This window comes from Eleutherodactylus coqui, chromosome 7 (assembly GCF_035609145.1).
Source record: "Eleutherodactylus coqui strain aEleCoq1 chromosome 7, aEleCoq1.hap1, whole genome shotgun sequence".
Taxonomy (NCBI): Eukaryota; Metazoa; Chordata; class Amphibia; order Anura; family Eleutherodactylidae; genus Eleutherodactylus; species Eleutherodactylus coqui.
In genome coordinates, this window is record NC_089843.1 from 99,117,310 (window position 1) to 99,144,533 (window position 27,224).

At 44.3% G+C, this 27,224-nt stretch overlaps 1 protein-coding gene across 1 annotated transcript in view; it reads right to left on the reverse strand.

The window, feature by feature from the left end:
• Positions 1-27,224, reverse strand: part of SNX25 (sorting nexin 25) — a 183,554-nt gene that overhangs the window by 30,971 nt on the left and 125,359 nt on the right. Inside the window, exons 13-17 of the mRNA XM_066573454.1 lie at positions 23,450-23,563; positions 20,903-21,067; positions 11,527-11,644; positions 10,599-10,665; positions 9,187-9,368 (exon numbers count right to left, since the gene is read on the reverse strand). Coding sequence (XP_066429551.1) covers positions 9,187-9,368; positions 10,599-10,665; positions 11,527-11,644; positions 20,903-21,067; positions 23,450-23,563 — 646 coding nt within the window. The remainder of the gene's footprint in view (positions 1-9,186; positions 9,369-10,598; positions 10,666-11,526; positions 11,645-20,902; positions 21,068-23,449; positions 23,564-27,224) is intronic.

Genomic DNA, 27,224 nt, shown 5'->3' on the forward strand with positions numbered 1-27,224 from the left:
GTCAACCCTAGGTATTAACCAAAAACAACTAGAGGAGCTGATTGAACGTACCAAAACGTTCAGCGCAGACCCTGAATTTCCAGAAAAAGAAAAGACTCTTCACTCAAATATTGAAAAATATACTATTCAGATAAAAGAGAGAAAACATTCCCAATTTAGTCGGGATTTGTTAGATTTTAAGGAAAACAGAGCTTACGCCGAAAATAAAAATCGAACGGAAACTGATATCAGCTCCTCAGATCTCTCGGAGGGTGACACTTCCTCGTCCAGCAGATATACATCTAGATGCTTTAGGGGTCGCTTCCCCCCTCGTAATAGAGGACGAGGTAGAAGACCTCAAGAGGGGGTCTTCACTGAACCACCCATTTCCCAATATTTTTTGAGGGGGAGACGGGATATTCAGGCACAGATATGACATCATGTAATAAGATGCCTGTGAACACATCGGTCCCTGATCTCCAGCCAGTTGCTAGGAATCAAATCCCTGAAAGTCATCACAATACTTACCAGAATCAAAACGAAAAGAGACTGCAAGTCGTTAATCTGTCCTGTCATATACTTACTAAACAGGAACAGAACTTGTTGGAGAGGGGGCTGTCCTTCGTCCCCACGACCCGATTTGATCCGTTCGTGTGGACGAAGGACATCTCCCTCTTCACGAGGAAACTGAGATGGAAGAAATATTTTACCATCAAGAATAGAGAAAGGATGAGTGAGCTAGGTCTTGAGCTAACAGACCTACCTGGCCTCCAAGCTCTTCAAGACCTTGAGGAAGAGAACTGCAGTCCTTTGGGGGATGGTCCTTTTACATCATTAAAACCCCCTAACACTTCAAATCCACCTTCACTAAAGAGTGCAGAAATTGATATCTTTGAGAAGCTAGTCAGGAGCGATTTGAAAGCATTACATCAAATGAAACCAAGACACCAAAATCTATCTCAGGGTGAACTCCGTGCTTTAAAAAACTTAGAAACAAATTCCCAATTAATTCTTAAACCTGCCGATAAAGGCGGTAACGTTGTCCTGATGGACAGATGCCAGTATACTGAGATGTGCCAGAGACTTTTGAATGACACATCAACATATGGCATTCTGCCAAATGACCCTACAGTTCCCTTCTTGTCAGAATTGAAAACTATGCTGTTACACGAACTTGGAATGGGCTGTATCAGCGATAAGGAATACCAATTTATATACCCTTCAAATCCAACAATAGCAACTTTCTATGCCCTACCAAAAGTGCATAAGGGCACTAACCCTATCAAAGGGAGACCCATTGTGTCGGGAGTCGACAACTTGACACAGAATCTTAGCATCTATATTGACAGAATCTTGCGTCCGCATGTTACATCTTTGCGCTCTTATGTAAGAGATACAATGGACGTATTACGTTTGCTGGACGGTGTCACAGTCGACTCCAACACCATTCTAGCATCACTTGATGTAGAATCGCTATACAGCTCCATTCCACACGAGGGAGGTTTGAATGCAACCAAGTACTTCCTAGAACAACGAGGGGTTCACTTTTCAAACCACAACTTATGCGTTCTGAGATTCCTAGAATATACACTGAGCCACAACTATTTCATGTTCGACACCAAGTACTTCCACCAGCTCAGGGGTACAGCGATGGGGACGCCTTGTGCCCCATCCTATGCCAACCTGTACCTGGGCTGGTGGGAGGAAAGGTTCGTCATGAATAACATCACATGGTCAGATAATATCATCATGTGGCTCAGGTATATCGATGATATCTTGATATTTTAGAATGGCTCGAGTGAATCCTTCTCTAATTTTGTGGATATGCTAAACGTCAACACCCTTAATCTCCATGTCACTTATGAAACCAGTACTACTACCCTCCCCTTCCTGGACTTACTTATTCGGAAAGAAGAAAGTGGCCTCATCTCTACTACTCTATATCGAAAAGAGACCGCCACAAACAGCCTCCTTGGGTGGCAAAGCTTCCATCCAACCCCTCTTAAGAGAGGGATACCAAAAGGCCAATTTCTGCGCATTAGACGCAATTGTTCCGATGATATATCCTTTAAGGAAGAAGCGAGGAAATTGACAAAAAGGTTCAGGGATAGAGACTATCCAGAGAAAGTTGTTCAGGAAGCTTGTGGTTTTGCATCACAACAACATAGATCCACTCTTTTAACACCGAAAGAACGCCATACTGACCAACTTGTCAGAGTAATCGGCACCTATGATACGGCATCTGGTAAAGTACGAGACATTCTAACACACTATTGGGACATATTGAAAAATGATCAAGATATTGGGGAGTTTATACCACCATCACCTCTCATCACTTTTCGGAGGGGACGAAACTTAAAAGATCATCTCGTTAAGAGCCACCTTCATACGGATGAGAGGAGAAAAACTTGGTTGGGAACAAACAAACCATATGGAACCTTTCCCTGTCAGGGGTGTTCTGTCTGTCCACTAATTCTAAAAGGGAATACTTTCACCTGCGCCGTAACTCATAAAGTATACCAATGCCGAGAATTTATTAACTGTAGATCCAAATACATCATATACATGGCAACGTGTCCTTGTCCAAAAAACTACATTGGCAAAACTATACAACAATTTCGCCGTAGAATTCAGGGGCATATTGGTAACATCGAACGCCATGAATCGACGCCATTGGCGGACCACGTTTGGTCTGAACACAACGGCGATCCGTCATGTTTAAAATTTCAAGGCATTGAGCTACTAAAATCATACGGTCGCAGAGGCAATCTAGACAAACGCCTTTTACAGAAAGAAACGGCATGGATATATCGCATGGAGTCACTCAGCCCGTCTGGCCTCAATGTTAATTTATGCTTCAATTGCTTCCTGTAAAACTTGATTTAACTCTAAAAATATTGACTTTCTCAGAGAACACCGCTCTAGTTATTGCATAATTTGATTTATGTAATATAAGTTCTACCTTTGACCAAATATGCATCGATAATGCATTAAAACTTCTGACAACCAGATACTATGATCCTCATCCTTGCAATCTAAAAATGTCCTGGATCAGAATGCATATCAATATAGTTGTATTCTACGGAGATAATAACTGCTGCTATGCAGATAATTGTTGCATATCAAGTGTGAAATCTATAATGACTATAAATACCAGCTATCTTACTTACTATCTATACAGCCATAGCACTGGGTATCCATGTTTCTCATTAGTATATGATATATACCGGAGACATTGTGGTGAATGGTTAATCTGATCCATAGACAGCGATATGTAACATTTTCGCTATGGACAAAAAGAACGGGCCTGCGCTGCTTAGCAACCAGTAAACGTCGACACTTCCGCATTAGAAATGTCATCCCGGCACTGTGGAACGCACCACGTCAGTATGGCACGCATGAATCACATGACGAACGGAGCGACGTCACGACGCCGCTCGCGCATGCGCAGAAGAACACGGAAGTGTTCTTAACTCCTCCGGCTGACAACGCTTTGTACCAGGCAATCGGAGGGGATACAAAGCAATCGCTAAGCAGCGATTCATCCCTAATAAAGGTCTTTGTCCATACTATCACTGTCTGTCTCTTTTAAATCGCTTATTCAATGAATATGGAACCGAGTGCTTGGAAGACTTCCAGGACCACTCCCCTAGACATGCCCCTCTGATCAGGATTGGTACAACTTATGGACTCCTCCCCAAGGGGTGTTTTTTTGAGGGCTATATAATGCACTCACTCAGTGACTGCCACATATGCCTCTAGCTCACCATCAGAGCTACAGGCGCTGCATCTTTTTTATTTTACCTTATTATTTGATCTATCCTATTTCAATCCGGATATATCTAAAGGCTATCTATAGACATTAGAATCTTTTGACGCACTCAGCAATCTGATTTTTCTTAGCATCTTTTAAAGTATCAGCTCTAATTATAATCTTTAGTGGCTGAATTTGGCTATCACTGACCTTACATCCAAATCTTACTGATACCTTTATGGGTCAGTGGATGTTATGTGTCCTTGATAGCCCGCTATTTAATCAGAGATAATAATTTACTGAGGCGCCTATATTGGGTCTAGATAGCCCATGTTAATGATCTGCAGCTTTAATTATCTTTCAGCTTGAGTTGTGAGCATTGTAGACATAACTGCTGTCTTGGAAGCCTCTGATAATTTAGTGAGGTTTCTTTGCATCTAACCAGCGGTTCTGTCGCTTGCTCACAAAAGTGCAAGATATTCTACCTTATGGTTTGACATAACAAAAGGGGACGTTATCTAGTCTCCCCTTGGTCATTAAACCATAATTGGAAAATAGCACAAAACGCTGATAACCTGCATTTCATACGTACAAACGTATTTGATATCAGTGGTTGATAGGATTTTCTGTCACACAACACAGAATATCGTATACTTTACAGCCCAATACAAGCTCTGCTCCTGATGAACCACTCATACGTGGGGAAACGCGTCGAGCCTGAATCGAGCCAGAATTTGAGCTCACACCGATAGATTCATCTGTTTACCCCAGACAATTTCTGGGTTTAAAATCACCTGGATCTATCGATAGTCTTGTTAATCACACTTATTTGGAGCTTGAATAAGAGCCAAAATTTGAGCTCGCATCGATAGATTTATCCGTATGCCCCAGACCATTTCTGGGTCAAAAAATCGTTTTGATCTATCGATACTTTTGTTGATCATACTTACCTGACCATATACAATATCTGTCAAGAGAGCCCTGACTAAGCAATTAAACTTGCATTGAGAGTTGAACATATACCCCTCAGACTATCTTAAAGGGATCCGAGTATAAAGTGCTTTAGTTTATCTACTTCTGAAACCATACGTATTGATCATAAGCACGATTCGGTCAAGATCATTGGATATTCCCACGATCTAGATGATCAGTGCCTCTTGACTATAAGAACTGTTGTGTGAAAGGGGTTCTTCAAATCCCTTTGTATCTATGTTTTGTGAGTCTTTATAGCCCATATTTGTTTTTTAAAAAGGATCTAATAAAAATTATTATTTTAGTCTATAACTGTGAAGGGCCAAATTTAAATACTATAGACCTACCTGCTTCTGTGAATTAGCTAGTGGTATGGATATGCAAAATGATACACAACATTAACCTACCCTATGCAATGGTTTTCTAGCTGTGACAAAAAGCAATACTGTTTTGGCTTCTCTGCTCGGTTGGTGGCCTGAAAGAGGATATTGGAATGATTTGCAGGAAGTTACTGAGAGATGGTTTAAAGCAGAGACATGTATTAATGACCTAGAATAAGGATACAATTAGTCAATGTGAGCAGTATATCCATACTTGGCAATGTAGAGCAGGTGATTAGATAATAGGAGAAATAATCTGCGACTGGTGGGGGTTACAGAAAAGGTAGAAGGGTTGTATCAGGGAATAGTTTTTGAGGGATGGCTGAAATTAGTAATTGGGGAAGATATTTTTTCAACTTTCTTTGCTCTGGAAAGGGCCCATAGAGTTTCTGCTAAACCACTTCTGGTGCCACGCCAAGAACGGTTTTGATATTCCTGCATTATAAAAGATCGTGAAAATGTATTTTAAAAAAGCTGAGAAATGAAAGAATTAACTGCGGACGGTCATAATATAGTTATTTGTCCAGATTATTCAGTGGACGTACAAAAACGGATGCCGTTTCATGATAAGAGAAGTTTACAGCTGCCTTATGCTATTTTATATCCCACACAACTGACAGTTGTGATGCGGGGGAGGGGGGAATTTTTCCTCTGATTATTCAAGCAATGTTCCTCCTGGATTGATAAACATGTACAAGATTTATAGAACAGTAATAAGTAGTAGTTTTTATTAGTGGATTATTGGTAGAGTATTTGACCGCCTGAAATGAGACTATTTGTTAGATAGGTGGGAGGTTCCTGGGTACGGTTTCTAAGTATTAGTGACCTTATGGTGCTATTGGGATTTTTTATACCATTATCACTATGCCTAGGTGATCAGAGCCTGAGAGTATATATGGGTATGTGTCCATGAGGTGGAGTGTTCCCCCTCCCCCAAACTTACCCAATAGGTGTTGGCTAGAGGGAGGAGGGATCAGGTGTAAGAAGTTGGTTAGGATAATGAGCTTAATGTTAAAGCTGACGTATATATTAAGTCGTCATCGGCGTTGACCGAGTGTGACGTGCGTCTCCTAGCAACCCAACACCATACATCAGGAGCCCACACGCAATCCGTGTCGCATGGATCGCGTCATCAGCGGCGCAATCCCGCCGTGGCCAAGCAGCACCATGCAGGCACAAAAAGGCAGCCCCGTATACGCCCACATCAGGCACAAATTGTCAGATGCGCACGCGCGATGTCACATCATCATCAGCGTCACCACGTCAGGGTAGAGCGGCATCGCGCAGATGCAAAAGGGAAGTCCCGCGCGTGTCTATCTACGTCACTAGGCATACATGTCAACGCCATGACAATGAAGAGGCGCGGCATCAAAATCAATAGCGCATGCGCAGCCTAGTGAATTCTAAGGGGAGATTAATTTGTCTTAAATGTATTAATGCACAAAATAAATAATTTTGGTGTCAATGTATATCCCCCTCCATATTCCAGCAAATGTATTAAAAAGGTAATTGAATTTGCGGCTATATCCCCTGCTATTCCCACATTAATTGTGGATGATTTTAATAACAGTCTGGATAATTTAATAAAGGCCGTATAGTGGCTTCTCTTTCCACGTTTATTAGTGGAATTAAATTTATGTGGAGGTTCAGAAATCCAGAAGTTTGACAATACTGGTTATTCCAGTTCACATAATGCATTCTCTATAACAGATCTCCCGATGGGTACTCCATCTATGCCTACTATTATTAGTTTGTGGGAGATATTCCACTCTACGATCTGATCACTCTCCACTCTGTCGTTTAATATGAATGGTGGAGGAGTTGGTTTGGAGGTTAAACCTGCTTGCTGGTAATGCGAGAACAGAGGAGGCGCTATTGGGATTTATTCAGATGACTATAGGCTCTTCCTCAGTGACTATAGTGTGGGATGCTATGTAAGCATTTATACATGCTTATTATATACAGATTAGCCTACATAAGTCTAACTATTGGGATGTCATTAGGGCCCTTCAGCGATGAGCTTTAGATGCAGTGCAAGCGTAAATATATTCTCCCACTAATTAGGCGGAAATTAATTGGAAAGATATACAGTCTGAACTTGCAGATCATCTGAGAGAGGTCACAATAACCATCTTTTTATGAAGATCTTTGAGAAAGCAGGGGGTCATTTTTTAGCTTCTGTAATTAACGCACAGGAATCATCATCTTATGTTGCAGCATGGAAAAGGCCCAATAATTCTTTGGTTGTAAAAGAGGATGACATCTTGGAACCATGTTTTCCCTATTTTAAAAACATACATGCTTCTAAGTTTAGTGTGGATTTTGAAAATCTTTATGACTTTTTGGTTCAGTTGCCAATTTTGTCTGATGACCAGAGAGGGATATTAGAGGCTCCTTTGACACTGAATGAGCTGAGGGATGCGGTAGTAGCATTTCCTAATGAATAGTCGCCTGGGTTGGATGGTCTCACTAATTAATTAAGCACTACCAGGATCTACTTCTGCCACATTTGACGGTGTTTAATAAATCATTGCATGAAGGCATACTTCTGCCCATGGGTCTGCATTGTGGCCCTGTACTGTAAAACTCCATGTGCGGTGTATGGGGCAGTGAGCAGGGCTTTTAAGGGATTGCATATAAATTCAAAGCCACAGAGAGATTCAGTATGTGTCCATAGCAGCTGGAGGCCTTCAGGCAAGTCACAGTCATCATGCAGGGCTAACACCATGAAAAAAAGTTAATTTGCAGAATGAGTGAAGGCTGCTGGTATTGTGATGCATTCAGCATAATTTGACCATTAGAAGAAAACACAACCTGCTATAATCAGTAACTAATGTTCATAACCAATACGGACAGAAAATACACCTGTGTGGATGAGCCCTCAGGATCTTGGTCACGCAGTTTACTACTAATTGCTGTGGAATTGCAGCAAGTACAGTTGGAGCACATAAAAACCATGTTCCTCACATGTCCTTACTGCAAAACCACTGGAATTAGCGGTAAATGGCATGCAGTAGTTGTTGCTCATAGGCACCGTTTAATTGCACCCTTTTGGCTTAAGTGTTTGGATGCAATATCAGCGGTGGGGGTGGGGGGGTGGGGGGGGGTGTTCCACATTAATAATTCTATTCTTAAGGGACCATTTCTGTGCTGTCTGAGCGGCTGAGGTAGTGGACACCGCATGTCCTACTCATCTGTAATACCGACCAGAATAGGGCATGCAGTGATTTATTTATTAACGTAGACCGTCCGTCCACATAAATAAGTGCTCATGAGAATAGCCTAATTAGCTATAATTGGTCTGTGTGCTAGTCTTCAATTACACGGACAGGATGGATATACACCTGTCGGAATGGGGCCCTAAGGGTATGTTCAAACTTTGTGGATGAAACCATGCCTACATGTGCTCATTAGCTACATGACTTTGCTGGTAATACTGCAAGTATAACTGGCCAGCAAAATCTAAACTCAGTCACCAGGGCAGACTGTCTAGTTGAAGTTTTGTAAAACCCTATTCACTAGCATTGTACCTTATTTCGTTGTAAATGTGGGTGCAGAATCTGCACTGAAAATCCACCAGTCTGAACATGGCCTAAGCCAACACAACCAAATGCACAGATTAGGGCCAGTTCACACTAGTGCTAGGGGATCCTGCTTTATTATGGTAGCAGAATAACATCGCCCACTGGCCAAACAGAACAGCCATATTAGAGAAACAGCGCTGAATGGGCCCATTGACTATAATGGGGTTCGTGCAGTGTGTCCGCTTGGCATTTTACTAGGCGAAACAGAGCTGTATGCTGCGCTATTTCATCTTCAGTTTTTTTTTTTTTTTAAAGCGTAATTCAGCAACGAAGGTTCCGAACGCAGCCTCCAATGGTGATGTGAACAGAACCCCATTACCACACTAATGCCACGATTTCAGATATATCTCATTTACCTCTCAGCAGATGCTTGACCCCTTTTTCCTATGTTGTATGTTATGCTATGAGGAGGACTGGACACAAAAACCTAAAGGTCCCTAGTGGAATGATCATCTGTCGATCAGAGCACGGCCAGGAGTGAACACATCTAAGAGACCCTCGAGAGACGTCTGCTCACCTGGGATGTTTTCAAGTAGTTTTTGCTGTGCTTTATGTTTTGTTTCCTGACATTGCAGCTCTGTTCTTGAGGTTTTCGGAGGAGCCAATTTTCCATTAGGCCAGAATGCATCTCTGAACACATTGATATAGTACACCAACATCTGCTCACTGAAAATCCAATTGACTGTGTCTCGGATCTGTCTGCATGAAATAAAACATATGAAAGCAACCATGTATTACAGAAAAAGCAGCACATGATAATGTGCAGACCGCTAATTCAGAACTTAGCTGCCAGTAGAATAAGAGCAGTTTAAAGGGTCAATCGGAATGTCTGCCTCTATTCAGAAACGAACACCAGCATATACATTTACCATGACGGTAAGTAGTCCGTGTTAGATTATATCCTCAAGTGAGAAAATACCTATTGATCACGGACAATAATAAAATACTATTGGAAGAGACGCATCAAGGTATATTAGCATATAGTTTTAATAAAGGATAGTATTGTCTCGTGAAGTGCACAACCATTTGGCATACTGTATCTAAAATAGGGGGTGGAAAGGGGGTAGAGGGAGATGTAAAAAATTCTCTAGAAATCCATCCATTGTCTCGGGGTTTTGTTTTTACAGCGCTTACCATTCCATAAAAATAACACGCTAATATTCTTACGTGGATCAGCACGATTTCTGCAGTACAAAGCTTATGTAGATCTTTTGACTTTACTAACTTTGCCTAATAAAAACACGTTTGTAAAGAAAAACAATGGACTCTGCATTACTGCATTCTAAGACCCATAACATTTTTATTTTCCGGTAACAGAGCCATGTGAGGGCTTGTTTTGTTGTGGGAAGAGTTGTAGTTTTTATTGTTACCAGTTTGAGGTACAAGTGACTTTTTTGCACTGCATTTTTTAGGAGGCAAACAAAAGAAAAACCATTCCGGTATTACTTTTAACAGCGTTCGCCATGCAAAATAAAGAAAATATTTTCATTGTCTGGGTTCTTACAAATGCGGTAATACCTATTAGGCGTTTTTAGTTTATTTGGGGAGGGGGGTGGGGTTTTTTATTCATTTGAAAAACTTTGTGGGGAAAAATGCAAATTTTGTTTAATCGGTTTTTGTTTTCTCTTTAAATTAAACTTTATTGAATTAACAACCGAAACCAGATCATCATTGCTCTGCGCTCCACTTTGTAATATGCCATGAAAATAGTCAAGATCAAAAGTTATCCTCAGATGATACTTGGCACTTTGGAAAACTAGGCTGGCGCAGAAATAAGTTGCCTTAACATTTAGAACTGGGAAGTTCTCACAGAAGGACAATTCTACACAATTATCTGATGTTTCAGTCACACGTTGGACCTTAATCAGCCCATCTGATGTGTGAAAATATGTCGAAATAAATAGCAGCGGCGCAGGAGAATCTACTTACTTATTTATAGTCCTTCCAAATGTAATTTGTACCAATGCAATCAGCGTTTTTCTCACCCATTTAAACACTGCAATAAAACAAAAAGACACTTTGTAATACTCTAGAGAAGTTGGCTTCGAATTGGCATGAAATTTACACTGAGTACAGCAAAACTGAACATGTGAGTGAATTAACTGAGCTTGTTTCACATCTGCAGCAGGGATTACGTGTTTCTGCTCCGTTCGGGGAGCAGGAAAGGGAAATCCCTGCAGCCGAACAGATCAGTCTTATGATGGAATCGAACAGCACTGAGCAGACCCCATTGACTATAATGGGGTCCGTTTGGTTTCTGCTCAGCTGGCCAGCGTTTTACTGGTTGAAAAAGCGCTACAAAGTTTTACTAAAGAAAGAATACAAAACATGTTTAAAACAAAAAAAGCATTACACAATTCCGACATGCCAATGAGCGGAACTGCATAAGACAATGTAATGGATTGCCTGCGAGTTACCGCGTATCACACGGGTGTATAGCGTACGTGTAATACGTGGTAATCATATGCCCGTGTGAGCCCAGCCTATGTCTTAAAGAACTACAAGTGGCAAGGTGCAGGAAAAGAAAATGCGCCTGTGTGGCAACAAGATTCAAGTGATGCACAATATGCACAACCAACTGAATGTGGGCAGAAGTATTCCTAAGCATGGCCTTTGAAAGTTAAGAGTTGTAGAATCCAATAATTATATACCTTACATCAGTGACCTGCCCAGCATGTGTGAAGAACGCTGGATAGCATTCATGGCTTTGAGGGCATATAAAGATGGTGTTTGTACGGTAAGGTAAGTGCTACAGTATACAGGATGTCTGACTACTATATATACAGGCTGCTCAGGGGACTAAAGCGAGTGGAACATTTGGATGTAGATAATGTTTAACTAAAAAGACAGAACCTACTTCCTCGCAGCTCAAAGATCTCCACGATCAGCATGAAGCATGGCTCGGCCAAGGCATCTTTCTTCCCATCCACATCATCCCCGTAGTCCGATAAGTCGCTGTCTTCTTCAGTTTCATCCTGTGTACACAAAAGCAAATAAGATACATCACACTCTGCAAACAGTAAGGCAAGGATAAAACAAACAGCGAGAACAACTAAACTAGAGAACAGAGCAGCAGCCCTAAATAAAGCCATCAAAGATAACCATGCATACCGAGAACAGATTGTGGAGACCAGGAAGAATTAGGGATTTTCAGTTTTGCCACGGGAAAACTATAGCTTTATCAATTACAAATACATGTGGAGTAATGCAAGGATACCACGTTTCCAGAGCTGCCAAACATTTCTCATTTTTTGTGTTAATGCATAGTTTTTGCTCTGTACGTCTTAAAGGAGTTGTCCCGCGCCGAAACGTTTTTTTTTTCCCAATAGCCCCCCCGTTCGGCGCGAGACAAACTCGATGCATGTGTTGAAAAAAAAAACCGGATAGTACTTACCCGAATCCCCGCGCTCCGGTGACTTCTTACCTACCTTGCGAAGATGGCCGCCGGGATCTTCACCCTCGGTGGACCGCAGGTCTTCTGTGCGGTCCATTGCCGATTCCAGCCTCCTGATTGGCTGGAATCGGCACACGTGACGGGGCGGAGCTACGAGGAGCAGCTCTCCGGCACGAGCAGCCCCATTTAACACGGAGAAGACCGGACTGCGCAAGCGCGTCTAATCGGGCGATTAGACGCTGAAAATTAGACGGCACCATGGAGACGGGGACGCTAGCAACGGAACAGGTAAGTGAATAACTTCTGTATGGCTCATAATTAATGCACAATGTACATTACAAAGTGCATTAATATGGCCATACAGAAGTGTATACCCCAACTTTGTTTCGCGGGACAACCCCTTTAACAACAAATGGGAAGATGGAAAAATGCCTACAGCGCCACCTATTGGAAGGCAGCATTACTGCAAGTCAATGTCAGACTTTTTCACAGGCCAGAATCTTCTGCAGAAGGAAAAGATAAGCTTGCACAGTTTGTTTAAGGGTTTTGCTCCTCCTCAGTGTGCAGGAGGTTGCTGGCTAGCTGCGTAAGAGGCCTACAGTTGTGGGTCACGAAGAGGTATAGTTTCCCTATTGGGAAAGCACCTGGTAGGTATAAGGAGACTTAGAAGGCCATGCATGCTCCTCTGGGAAATTTCCTTAGGGAGAGCACCTCTCAATAGCAGCACACTATTGGAATGCTTGTAGTGTCCAACATTATACTGTACGCATACTATATGGGCCAAGGGCAAGCCCCATAACAAATCACTAAATAAAAAGAAAAAGGGGAAAACTGCCATAAGACGGGTGCTGAACAGCGGAAAGAACTGTCTAAGACTCCAGTAAATAGAAAGCTTGCCAGTTTTTATTAGACAGTCACGTGGAAAGGCTTAGATGAAGTCAAGACATTGCACCCTGTAATTTTTAAGCCTAAATAAGGCCGGCTGTCCACGGGCGTAGCGTTTCCTCACAGCGGATTTCAGCCGCGGGAGAATGTTAAAGTCACCACGATTTTCTGCGATGAACCTATCATTAATGATGGTTCATTACGGCATGCCGTGATTTTTATATGTATTATGGCTGAAAATCATTTTGCAATAGGGTGGTTTAATTAAAAATGTTGCACCAATTGGCTTCTGCAGCTTCTCTGTGTCATTGTATAGTAAGCTGCAGAAAGCATCTCCATCCAAATCTGCTATATTTTCAATCCTAATCAGTTTGGACAGACTGAGGCGTCACAATTTGGTGAAGTCTTTGTACTGTTGTGAATCTTTTTTTTTTTACTTTCCTCCTGGCATCTGTCATTAGTAAACTGTACTACATAGAGGGCAGTCCGTTAGATTTGTATAAATTGATACAATATCTACATTTCTGAAGTATAAATTGTAATTAAGCTATGTGAAACGATTTCCCAACTTTATGGGTTACTCATTCAGATGGCTCTCCACTATAGCACAAACATACAGTACATCTAAAGCCGTGTTCATACAGTGGAATCGGACATGGATTTTTCTGCGATAGCCCAGTTTCATGCGGCCGATAATCTTGCAGGAGATTTGTGCATTGCGAGACTCACATATCTCACGCAAATGTGAACCCCCAATTCTTTTGAATGGTGTCATATACATGAGCGATGTTTTTCCGCAAAAACCCTCGCATGTTCTATCTTTTCGTGTTCCTCAGAACACATCGCCCATTGTTTTCAATGGGACAGAAAAACACGCCGTGCGATGTGCACACAGGGTTTCCCACTGAACACTTGCCGGTCCACTAACCCACCTGAAAGTAGTGGTGGAGGATTTCTACTTCACAGAAGTGATGGGAGGAGTTTTTGCCATAAAAACGCCTTGTATCGGCATGAAAACACAAGTTGGCGAGCGCGATATTAGGCCACGTTTTTCGGCCCAATATCGCTTTCGCCCTTGTAGAGGTAGCCTTAAGAAGTGACACTTAGTATACATCCACATGTAATTCCACCAATGGATTTTAACTATCTAAAGTGCTAAATCCGCATGGAGATCAGTTGCATAGGACACAGCTGAAATATACAGCTTAGCTGTGAAAGACTGAATCTGTGCAGAAAAATCCAAGTCAGACCCCAACATGTGAAGATACCCTACTACTGCACTCAATACTCATCCTCATTATCTCTGCAACACTTCCCCATTCTGCCAAACTCACCCAGCCTTAAAAGTGCCTTAAAAATGCGTTTCTTCGAGGTTGCCTATGTCATATTAATTTACTTCAGCTACGTCCCGTACACAAGCTGACCCGGTCGTGCGCCTGTGTCTCTGCACTTTATATCTGGGTTGCATCAATTGCCAATAAAAGTCTGGTCTTCTGGATAAAGATGGCACCATATATATCATATATCCATTATGTCAATCCTATTCCACTAGAATGTAAGCTCTCCTTTTGTCGATTCGCTCTTTTCAATATCTATTGTTTTTACCCATCTGCTACCTTCCTAATTGTAAAGAGATTTAGAATACGTATATAAATAAGGATTATTACATTATTGGTAAGAAGCGGCTTACTGACCGCCACCTTGTTGGAGTATGACTGACACCTACACATCACAATTACTAGAAAACATGTGTCACTAGGAAAAGTCTACTTCTTGTACCACTATGTCACTTTAGGGCTGGGTTCACACAGGGCGGATTTGCCATGGAAATTCCGAACGGAATTTCGTTGTGGCAAATCCCAGGATAAGCCAGCCATGTGGATGAGATTTGTCAAAAATCTTGTCCACATGGGGCAGCCAATCCGTCACGGCATTAGCTGGCTTGCAGTGCGGATTCCCTGGCCACAGTATGTCTAATTTTTTTTCCTGTTGCGGTCGCGCTCCTCTCTATGAGACTAGCCAAGAATAGAAAAAGAAAAACGATCCGCGCTCATGTGGATCAGACTAACTGTCAATAAGTCCTCAAGATGTGAATAAACATCTAATATTTTTCTTTATTTATATAATGAACAACGCGTTTCGGCTCATATGCCTTTGTCAAGCTCAAAACAACATGAAAAGAATATACAATACAGATATATATACACTTACATAGTCCGTAATCATCATGTCGGAGGACGCCGTCTGTCCTCCCCTGACGTCACAGCGGGTGGGAGATCCCGCTGTGAAGAGTGTCACGTGTTGGAACGTTACATGGAACACGCGCTGCGTTCCAAATTTCAATACAACTTTATTATACTTTGTCAACGGCCAAAGTATATACACAGGTCCCGAATATTGGGAACATGATCTACTTCCCTTTAAAGTGCATTTGCATTTTAAAAATAAAACATACATGAAACATCCATTATTTATTAACAGCATTATAATCAGGTGACTGTTATGAGTCACTAAAATAATGAAAACTAAGTGCCGCGGGTTTTAAAGCTGCACTTTCCCGGCGGAAATCTCGCCGTTTTTCGCTGCGGCAAAAGCGCAAGATTTCCAGCGGGTTTCTGCTCTGTGTGAACCCAGCCTAGGAGACATCTCACAATTATCTTGAAGTACAGTAGACTGTGTCTCTAGGATCGAAATTGCCAAATGCAAATAACTAGAAGCAGTGATTCACCAGGACTTAAACTTGGACATCATGAGTCACGATGATGGATGTGTGCATCAGAGTAATCATAGCCTGAGCATCACTATGACACAGAACTGTACGCGGTGACGTGAGCACATCACATACAGCAATAACCAAGATAGTCGATTTGGAACTGACTCTATAAATCACATCGCAAAGTGTGAAGCAGCTGCACTTAATAAGGAACTGTCAGCACTCCATCCATCTGCCACAAATAGCAGCCATTTCACACCAAATAGAAGAATCCCATTATCCCGGGAGGGAGTCATTTCTCAGGAAAACACGAGTCACTCCTCAGCAAGCAGAGACACATACAATAGACGTGACTGGCATGCAACATTATAACATGCGCTTGTGCAAAGTGGAAGACTAGAACTCCACCGTTTTCAGTAAAAGTCTGGCTTGTATGAAGTTATATTCCTAAGCAACTGCTTTTCTGCTGGTTAGCAATGAGTAACAGCACCGTGTCTAAAATGCAGGACACACTATATGTATTAGGACTGCTTATAGACACCCATTAAGGCAGAGGATGTAGGGAAGAAAGTGATAGTACTGTCTTAATACAGTTGTCTTCTGCATCACTAAGGTGAGCAATCAATATTCTGTCAGGCGAGTGTGTTTTTTTTGCATGCCCATGAGCGCAAAAGAAAAAATTGCGTCTATTAGAACCATTGGTTTCCTATGCAGTGTTCACATCTGTTTTTTTAGAGGTGCAAAATACTTGAACCTGCAAAAGATAGGACATGCGTGCCTAGAATGGGCGCCTGTAAGGTCCGTACTGTGCGTAAATACATTGTGTAATGTTATAGAGGTGACAGGGGATGTGGGGACTGCCAGAGAGTTCCGTTAATCCCAGCGGAGAGTCCCCTTATCACTGACAGCATGAGGGGGGTGGGGGACTTAAAATATAAGCCGTACCCCAAAAATGATCCCTAGCTGTAGAAGAAAAAAAAAACATTAACTCACCTAGAAGCGCTGTCTGGCTCTTCTCCCCATCCCCGGCAGTCTTTCTCTGTATTCTGGTGGCTGGGGATTGAAACCCCCCGCCTCCCGAAAGCGCTACCTCTGATTGGCTGGGGGCTGTGACCAATCAGAGACAGCGCTCAGCCATTGAATGACAGCTGAGAGCTGCCTCTGATTGACTGAGCGCTGTGACCATCAGGGGCACCGCTTTCGGGAGCGGAGATTTTTCAAACTCCGGCCACCAGAATAGAGAAGACTGCCGGGCACGGGGAGAAGAGCTGGACAGCGCTTCTAGGCAAGTTAATTTTTATTTATTTTTTTCTGCAGCTAGGGATGATTTTTGGGGGTTGGGCTTATATTTCAAGCCCCCTTCCCGAAAATCATTGCTGCAGAGATTGCCTTCATCCCATTGCTGTCAATGGGGCGGCAGCAGCACCGGCCCCATTGAAAGCAATGGGATAGCATGGCGGTCCTCTGCCACAGTTGTGACAGCTGTGGGAGGGAATTCTTTCATTCCTGCAGGGAGTCCCATCATCACTGAACACTGACAGTGCTGTCACAGTGTTCAGTAATGAGGAGAGCTTCATGAAGCAGCAACGCTTCTACAAGCACAGCTGCTCCAGTGAACGGGTATATGAAACTTTGCCTGTTTGAGGCCTGAGCACACGATTTTGCGCACATGTAAAAAAAAAAGCGAGGAGCTTCTGTCACACGCATTTTGCACATCCGTGGAGCGCTGTTTTTTTTTGCGCACTTAGACGCGCGAAAAAACTCGCTAGTCTGACCGAAGCCTTAGAATGCATTCATATATACTAGATTTTGATGTGGTTCCGCATCAGAATCTACACCAAAATCCACACAGTTTAGTGCAAATGTTGAACCAAATTCAATTAAAGGGGTGAAGGATGCTACGGAACCGCAGCAAAATCCTTACCAGCAGATGTTCTAATGCAAAAATTCCGCTACGTGTGAACGTACCCTTAAAATTCATATTTTAGGTCTTTTCGTTTATAAGTTTTTTTTAAGGCTCTGACGCCTTACATTTTTGACATGCGGAAGCGATTGTAGGCAAAGCGGGACGAGCCCGCCCTTATCTATTCACAATAAGCAGGCAACCGCTCATAAGTGAATGACTGTTTACACAGAACAATACGTCATTCAGTGTAAATGTATAAGTGAAAGACTTCTCATTCGTCATTCAGTCGCTGCATACATTTACACTGAAAGATAATAGCTCAGATTCTTGCTGGATCGCGGAAATCTGAACGATAATCGTTCCGTGTAAAAGCACCTTTACATTATGGCTTTTCACAGTTTCAGGGGAACCAGTAGTATAACTCGTTTTTCACAGACTAAGCTCCTTATTATTTAAAATTTAACTTTTATTTGTAACCACTTAAAAAGAAAAGCTTTTGTTGGTTTGGGAAGGCCTGATAAGAACAAATTTTTATTAACTCTTTAATATTTCAATACAGATGGTCTTGTTTTGTTAGGCACATGTAGTCTCATTTCACCCGTATATCTGAGGTTCATAGAATACCTGGGGCCATATGTATCATGCCCTCTTTTACCAGGTGAATGGTATATAGTCTAAGAGCAGAAACCCCTCATATAACGATATTTCCAATTTTCGTGTTCTGCTCCAATATGTATTAGTGCGTAACTAAACCGATTCTTTGTTAATTCACAGTTCCTTTGTGTTTATCATATAGATATTTTCAACTCATTAATAGGCCCTATAGGCTCAACAGGTTCAGTAGGCTTAACAGGCTCGACGCGTTTGTCGAACTAGCGACTCATCAGGAGCCCTAGAGTTATATTTATAATTGCCTCCAGCCTACCTTCAGGGCTGGAGCTGCTGCTAGGTTGTTTTTTGATTTGATTTCCTTTTACTTTATTTTGTTTCTAGACCTATCTATCCGTGCCGAGTTACTAGGAATTAGCATTAAATCTCAGGCCCAGGCTAGTAGATTAGGGTTATTTAGCTTATTTAGCATATTCATGTAGAACCTTGTGGTATACACCTCAGGGATAATAGCGTCATTTAAACTGAGTGACATTCTGACAGGCTGTATTTGAAGTCAGTGATCCTGAGGGGCTACCTCTGAGGAATCAATCACCTAGCTATAATTGTACCTTCGTCCGCATCTGCAGACTATTGCAGTTATCAATCCTGCAGATGTGGTTCGTTGTTGCGATATTTACAGATGACCTATATTATGGTTAGCCTACGTTGTTGTATATTTTAAGATCTCAGATGTACACTTCAGGCACATATCACACGCAAATCTTTGTTATTTAGGTTCTACATAAATATAACTCTAGGGCTCCTGATTAGGGATGAGCGAGTATACTCGCTAAGGCACTACTCGCTTGAGTAATGTGCCTTAGCCGAGTATCTCCCCGCTCGTCCCTAAAGATTCGGGGCCGCCGCAGCTGACAGGTGAGTTGCGGCGGGGAGCAGGGGAGAGCGGGCGGGAGAGAGGGAGAGAGAGATCTCCCCCCTGTTCCTCCCAGCTCTCCCCCGCAGCTCCCCGCCCCGCGTCGGCCCCTGAATCTTTAGGGACGAGCGGGGAGATACTCGGCTAAGGCACATTACTCGAGCGAGTAGTGCCTTAGCGAGTATACTCGCTCATCTCTACTCCTGATGAGTCGCTAGCGCGACAGAAACGCGTCGAGCCTGTTAAGCCTACTGAACCTGTTGAGCCTATAGGGCCTATTAATGAGTTGAAAATATCTATATGATAAACACAAAGGAATTGTGAATTAACAAAGAATCAGTTTAGTTACGCACTATTACATATTGGAGCAGAACACGAAAATTGGGAATGTCGTTATATGAGGGTTTTCTGCTCTTAGACTATATACCATTCACCTGGTTAAAGAGGGCATGACACATATGGCCCCAGGTATTCTATGAACCTCAGATATACGGGTGAAATGAGACTACATGTGCCTAACAAAACAAGATCATCTGTATTGAACTATTAAAGAGTTAATAAAAATTTGTTCTTATGACACCTTCCCAAACCAACAAAAGCTCACCTTTACATTATGCACTCAATTCAAATGCCAGAATCTGCATAGTACAATTAGGTCACCCAGTATTCCTGTGCCAACATAATGAAAAAAAAATTTTGGTACCGTGTTAGCCAGTTGAACAAAATGTGATTGTTCCCAGCAAGAGAAACCACGTAATCTTGTAGATATGATACCTTTTAATGGCCAACAAAAATACAAGATGTTATAGTGAGTTTCCAAACCTACGCAGTTGGTAGTAACCTACAATTCATAGCTAGAGGTATTAAGGAAAACTGCAAAGAAACTCCACCATACCCTACACAAGGATGACCATCTGAAAACCATATTCCCGGACCCTCCCTCCTATGTTACAGGCAACCTCCTAATTTGAGGAATTTTATAATCAGGAGTGTATTGTCCTATGACACACAAAAAGGAACTTATCCCTGTAAAGTAAGGAGCTGCAAGACCTGCTCACATATACGGACCAAGGATAGATATGGATCCCCAGCACACAGCAGGAAAATAAGATCCCGGGGACATTCACATGTTCCATGTCCGATGTTGTGTATCGGATCGTGTGCAGTAAATGCTGTGTTGGGGGACTTTATGCTGGGGAAACAGGACAAAAACTGAAAGCAAGGATGAGGTCTCATCGCCACACGATTAAACAGAGAAAGACGAGATAACCTGTGGCCAAGCATATTTCTAGTCATGGACACGAGATAAAAAAATCTGAGAGTTATGATACTGAAGGGAGGTTTCAAGTCACAAAGCCATAAAAAAAATTTGGGAATATAAATTTATAACAACTGTTGACACCTTCACGAGGGTTAAATTCCTCATGAGGATTCATACATGAATGGGAGGTATGAGAAATGTATAGCACAGATAACACTACTGGCCTGGTGACCGCCCCATTGCCACCACAACCCCCCAACAGTAATTCAGGGACCATTAAACTTTCACCCCTTATCAGTGTCTAGTTAAAAATGTTTGTGTTTCTGTTGCAGTATTCCTTTAAGTACAAACTAATCACATCCATGTCTGTGCCTTGTCATAAGTATGTGTGTATAAATAAGCATGCCTCTTCGGATCTGAGAAAGAACATGTATTTTTGTTAGCCATTAAAAGGTATCACATCTACAAGATTACTTGGTTTCTCTTGCTGGGAACAATCACATTGTGTCAACATATACACATCACAAGTCTATAGACAGACTTACTGACCTCTTGGTGGGAAAATAAATCTCCAGGAAGTCTTTCCAAAAACGAAGAGAGTGAGAAGGAAGATTTTTTGCCCTGGACATCAATGACTTTCAGGTGTTCTGGTGATGGACTCAAAAAGGCATAAAGCACCTCACTCTGATACAATCTTTCATCAGAAAGCAGCTTCTGCAAAGAACAGATAGCATCATCAGTGATGGATAAAGACATTACTGTTCAAATACATAGTATAAACTGCCACAAAAACAAAAGCTCACAACATTCCCAAAGCCGCAAATGAAATAAACTACCATCTACCTACTGAAATTTCTGGGTAAAGTTCACACAGTGCAATTTGAAGCCAATAGTATAGTTTAAAAATGGGGCCCTACCGTAACAACTTATCACCTACAGCTCTATGAAACGCTAAGTGTAGCCTTTGTGGATTCCATGATTTTATGCATCAAGACAAAAAGAAGACCATCTGATCCTTAGTTGATCTTAAAATTAGCTAAATATAAGGCCTCATGCCCACGGCATGCACGGATTTCCACAGCGGATGCACTGCGAGTGATTTGATTTTTAATAGCTTGCAGGAGATTGCGGATTCTTTGTTTTTTCTGCGAGGGTGTACAGGAATGCACAGCGGATTATACGCGCAGAAACAAAATCCACAAGCCCATCTCCTTTTCCCCACCTTCCTAATTGATTTTAGTAGTGCATCCGCAGATGTATTTGCGGATGAACTGTGGATCACTTGCTCCCATAGAGATGAACGGAGCCCATCCGCGGTGAAATGGAGCATGCTGCGATTTCTTTTCCACGCGTGCCATCCGCAAATCAAATCCACAGGTGTTAAATTAAGCGTGGACGCCCCATGCTTCTCTATGGGCTGCTTGGATTATAGATCGCCCGAGCGGGTGTCCCGCAATTTAATTTTGCCCAGGCTTGAGAAAGACTATAGCAGTCGAAACGTTGCCTTTTTTTTTTTTTAACATGGAGCAAAAAGATTTACTACTTTATTTAAACACTGCTGATGCTGCCACTTTATGCCATTGTGTGGACGTTGGAGGGGATTGGAGGTCCATGATCCCTGGAACGTGGCTCTGCATGATATTAAAGGGGTTGTCCCGCGCCGAAACGGTTTTTTTTTTTTTCAATAGCCCCCCCGTTCGGCGCGAGACAAACCCGATGCAGGGGTTAAAAATAAAAACCGGACAGTGCTTACCTGAATCCCCGCACTCCGGTGACTTCTTACTTACCTGGTGAAGATGGCCGCCGGGATCTTCTCCCTCGGTGGACCGCAGCTCTTCTGTGCGGTCCATTGCCGATTCCAGCCTCCTGATTGGCTGGAATCGGCACGTGACGGGGCGGAGCTACGAGGAGCCGCTCTCCGGCACGAGCGGCCCCATTGAGAAAAGAAGAAGACCGGACTGCGCAAGCGCGTCTAATCGGGCGATTAGACGCTGAAAATTAGACGGCACCATGGAGACGAGGACGCTAGCAACGGAACAGGTAAGTGAATAACTTCTTATAACTTCTGTATGGCTCATAATTAATGCACAATGTACATTACAAAGTGCATTAATATGGCCATACAGAAGTGTATAACCCCACTTGCTTTCGCGGGACAACCCCTTTAACCCTCTCCAATCCACTGTCTGACGTGTAAGACATTATGATTTAAGGCTGTACAGCTCCGATGTTGGAAGACGTCTGTTCGGGTTCTCTTACTGTATATTGCCAGCCTCTCTGCTGTCGGAGCCTATCAATGTGTCACCTCATGCAGTACTGGCTTTAGTCAGCATATAGCGCCGTTGTATAGCAGCAGAAAAAGAGTAAGCCCCCTAGGAAAACCAGGATACAAATTGGATTGGAAAGGGTTAAAACACACCTCTGCTGGAAACTGCATACTGACTGAGTGCTGCGGGACTTGTGGACTATAAACCTGGGAACTTTTTTCTGGTCTTATCTTTGGTTCTCTAAAGGACAACAAGAAGTCATTACAATGTATTAAAGGAGATGTCCCGCGCCGAAACGGGTTTTTTTTTTTTTAAACCCCCCCCCCGTTCGGCGCGAGACAACCCCGATGCAGGGGTTAAAAAAACCACCCGCACAGCGCTTACCTGAATCCCGGCGGTCCGGCGTCTTCATACTCACCTGCTGAAGATGGCCGCCGGGATCCTCTGTCTTCATGGACCGCAGGGCTTCTCTGCGGTCCATTGCCGATTCCAGCCTCCTGATTGGCTGGAATCGGCACGTGACGGGGCGGAGCTACACGGAGCTACACGGAGCTACACGGAGCCCCATAGAGAAGAGGAGAAGACCCGGACTGCGCAAGCGCGGCTAATTTGGCCATCGGAGGGCGAAAATTAGTCGGCACCATGGAGACGAGGACGCCAGCAACGGAGCAGGTAAGTAAAAAACTTTTTATAACTTCTGTATGGCTCATAATTAATGCACAATGTATATTACAAAGTGCATTATTATGGCCATACAGAAGTGTATAACCCCACTTGCTGCCTCGGGACATCTCCTTTAAGGGTTGATGAGAATAATCAAAATGCTTACTTGTAGGAAGTTGTTTAACTGGGTCTTTGACTTCTCCAGAAACTTCTGGTCTATGGACTTGAAGGGGAGCTTACTGAGAGAAGGCAACTGTACCTTCTTCAACGAAGGATAACACTAAGCAAAGAAAAAAAAAACAAATAATTAATATTGATCAATGAAGACACACATGGATATACTGCTAACTTCTTATCTTAAAAGCAAGAACATGATTCTGGGCTTGTACACGAGATATGCTCTAATTGCACCCATGTAACCCAATGAGTATAAAGCTGGCACAATCATCTCTCCGTTAACATTAACAGCACGTCCAGTTTACTAAAGACATCTGTAGGGATCTCAGTTCTGGACCTCCATAGACACGTCAAGATTAGAGATGAGCGAACGTACTCGTCCGAGCTTGATACTCGTTCGAGTATTAGCGTGTTTGAGATGCTCGTTACTCGTAACGAGCACCACGCGATGTTCGGGTTACTTTCACTTTAATCTCTGAGACGTTAGCGCGCTTTTCTGGCCAATTGAAAGACAGGGAAGGCATTACAACTTCCCCCTGCGTCGTTCAAGCCCTATACCACCCCCTGCAGTGAGTGGCTGGCGAGATCAGGTGTCACCCGAGTATAAAAATCGGCCCCTCCCGCGGCTCGCCTCAGATGCGTTGTGACATAGCTGAGGGACAGTGGTATCGTGTTGGAGCTGCTGTAGGGAGAGTGTTAGGAGTTAGTGTAGGCTTCAAGAACCCCAACGGTCCTTCTTAGGGCCACATCTAACCGTGTGCAGTAGTGTGGAGGCTGCTTTTTGCAGTGTTGCACTTTTTTTTTTTTTTTTGGTATATCGGCCGTGCAGAGCATTGCGCCCTGCAGTAATACTCCAGGGACAGAAGTGTGGAGGCAGGGACAGAAGACATATATTATTGATTGAATATACGCAGTTGGCCTTTTCTAAAAAATATTGGAAAAAAATTTATTTGGCCTGCCTGTCACTGTGCTCAGTGTTCTGGGTCTGTGTGTGCTGGGTGTAGTAGTTCTACAAAATCATACGCAGCCAGCTAAGTGTTACAGCAGGCTTGCGCCAAATAATTTCCTGGCGTTCCGTAAACGAAGTCAGCCTCCAACCACAGGCCAATAAGCGGCACATTTAATTACAGCGTTCTGTTTCTGCACTACTGGTAATACACCATGCTGAGGGGTAGGCCTATAGGACGTGGACGCGGACGAGGACGCGGAGGCCCAAGTCAGGGTGTGGGCACAGGCCGAGCCAGTGCGGTGGCCAGGGGTAGAGGCAGGGCCAGACTGAATAATCCACCAACTGGTTCCCAAAGCGCCCCCTCGCGCCATGCCACCCTGCAGAGGTCAAGGGGCTCTACGGTGTGGCAGTTTTTCACAGAGACGCCTGACGACCGACGAACAGTGGTGTGCAACCTTTGTTGCGCCAAGATCAGCTGGGGAGGCACCACCACCAGCATGCGCAGGCATATGATGGCCAAGCACCCCACAAGGTGGGACGATGCCCGTTCACCGCCTCCGGTTTGCACCACTGCCTCTCCCCCTGTGCCCCAACCTGCCACTGAGATCCAACCCCCCTCTGAGGACACAGGCAGTACCGTCTCCTGGCCTGCACCCACACCCTCACCTCCGCTGTCCTCGGCCCCATCCAGCAATGTCTCTCAGCGTAGCGTCCAGACGTCGCTAGCGCCACTGTTTGAGCGCAAGAGCAAGTACGACGCCATGCACCCGCACGCTCAAGCGTTAAACGTGCACATTGCAAAATTGATCAGCCTAGAGATGCTGCCGTATAGGCTTGTGGAAATGGAGGCTTTCAAAAGCATGATGGCGGCGTCGGCCCCGCGCTACTCGGTTCCCAGTCGCCACTACTTTTCCCGATGTGCCGTCCCAGGCCTGCACGACCACGTCTCCCGCAACATTGTACGCGCCCTCACCAACGCGGTTACTGCCAAGGACCACTTAACAACAGACACGTGGACAAGCACAGGCGGGCAGGGCCACTATATCTCCCTGACGGCACATTGGGTGAATTTAGTGGAGGCTGGGACAGAGTCAGAGCCTGGGACCGCTCACGTCCTACCCACCCCCCGAATTGCGTGCCCCAGCTCGGTGGTGGTATCTGCGGGGGTGTATGCTTCCTCCACTAAACCACCCTCCTCCTACGCAACCTCTGTCTCGCAATCAAGTTGTGTCAGCAGCACGTCGCCAGCAGTCGGTGTCACGCGGCGTGGCAGCACAGCGGTGGGCAAGCGTCAGCAGGCCGTGCTGAAACTACTCAGCTTAGGAGAGAAGAGGCACACGGCCCACGAACTGCTGCAGGGTCTGACAGAGCAGACCGACCGCTGGCTTGCGCCGCTGAGCCTCCAACCAGGCATGGTCGTGTGTGACAACGGCCGTAACCTGGTGGCGGCTCTGCAGCTCGGCAGCCTCACGCACGTGCCATGCCTGGCCCATGTCTTTAATTTGGTGGTTCAGCACTTTCTGAAAAGCTACCCCCACTTGTCATACCTGCTCGGAAAGGTGCGCCAGCTCTGCGCACATTTCCGCAAATCCCACACGCACGCTGCCACCCTGCGGACACTGCAACATCGGTTTAATCTGCCAGTGCACCGACTGCTGTGCGACGTGCCCACACAGTGGAACTCTACGCTCCACATGTTGGCCAGACTCTATGAGCAGCGTAGAGCTATAGTGAAATACCAACTCCAACATGGGCGGCACAGTGGGAGTCAGCCTCCTCAATTATTTACAGAAGAGTGGGCCTGGTTGGCAGCCATCTGCCAGGTCCTTGGAAACTTTGAGGAGTCTACCCAGATGGTGAGCGGGGATGCTGCAATCATTAGCGTCACCATTCCTCTGCTATGCCTCTTGAGAAGTTCCCTGCAAAGCATAAAGGCAGACGCTTTGGAATCAGAAACGGAGGCGGGGGAAGACAGTATGTCGCTGGATAGTCAGAGCAACCTCATGTCTATATCTCAGCACGTTGAGGAGGAGGAGCATGAGGAGGAGGGGGAAGAGACAGCTTGGCCCACTGCTGAGGGGACAGATGCTGCTTGCCTGTCATCCTTTCAGCGAGTATGGCCAGAGGAGGAGGAGGAGGATCCTGAAAGTGATCTTCCTAGTGAGGACAGCCATGTGTTGCGTACAGGTACCCCGGCACACATGGCTGACTTCATGTTAGGATGCCTTTCTCGTGACCCTCGCGTTGCACGCATTCTGGCCACTACGGATTACTGGGTGTACACACTGCTCGACCCACGGTATAAGGGCCACTCTCATTCCCGAAGAGGAAAGGGGTTCGAGAATGATGCTATACCACAGGGCGCTGGTAGACAAACTGATGGTAAACTTCCCATCCGACAGTGCTAGTGGCCGAAGGCGCATTTCCGCGGCCCAGGTAGCAGGGGAGGCGCAGAGATCAGGCAGCATGTACAGCACAGGCAGGGCAACACTCTCTAAGGCCTTTGACAGCTTTATGGCTCCCCAGCAAGACTGTGTCACCGCTCCCCAGTCAAGGCTGAGTTGGCGGGAGCACTGTAAAAGGATGGTGAGGGAGTACGTAGCCGATCGCACGACCGTCCTCCGTGACGCCTCTGCCCCCTACAATAACTGAGTGTTGAAGCTGGACACGTGGCCTGAACTCGCGCTGTATGCCCTGGAGGTGCTTGCTTGTCCTGCGGCTAGCGTCCTGTCAGAGAGGGTGTTTAGTGTGGCTGGGGGAATCATCACGGATAAGCGTACCCACCTGTCAACCGACAGTGCCGACAGGCTTACAC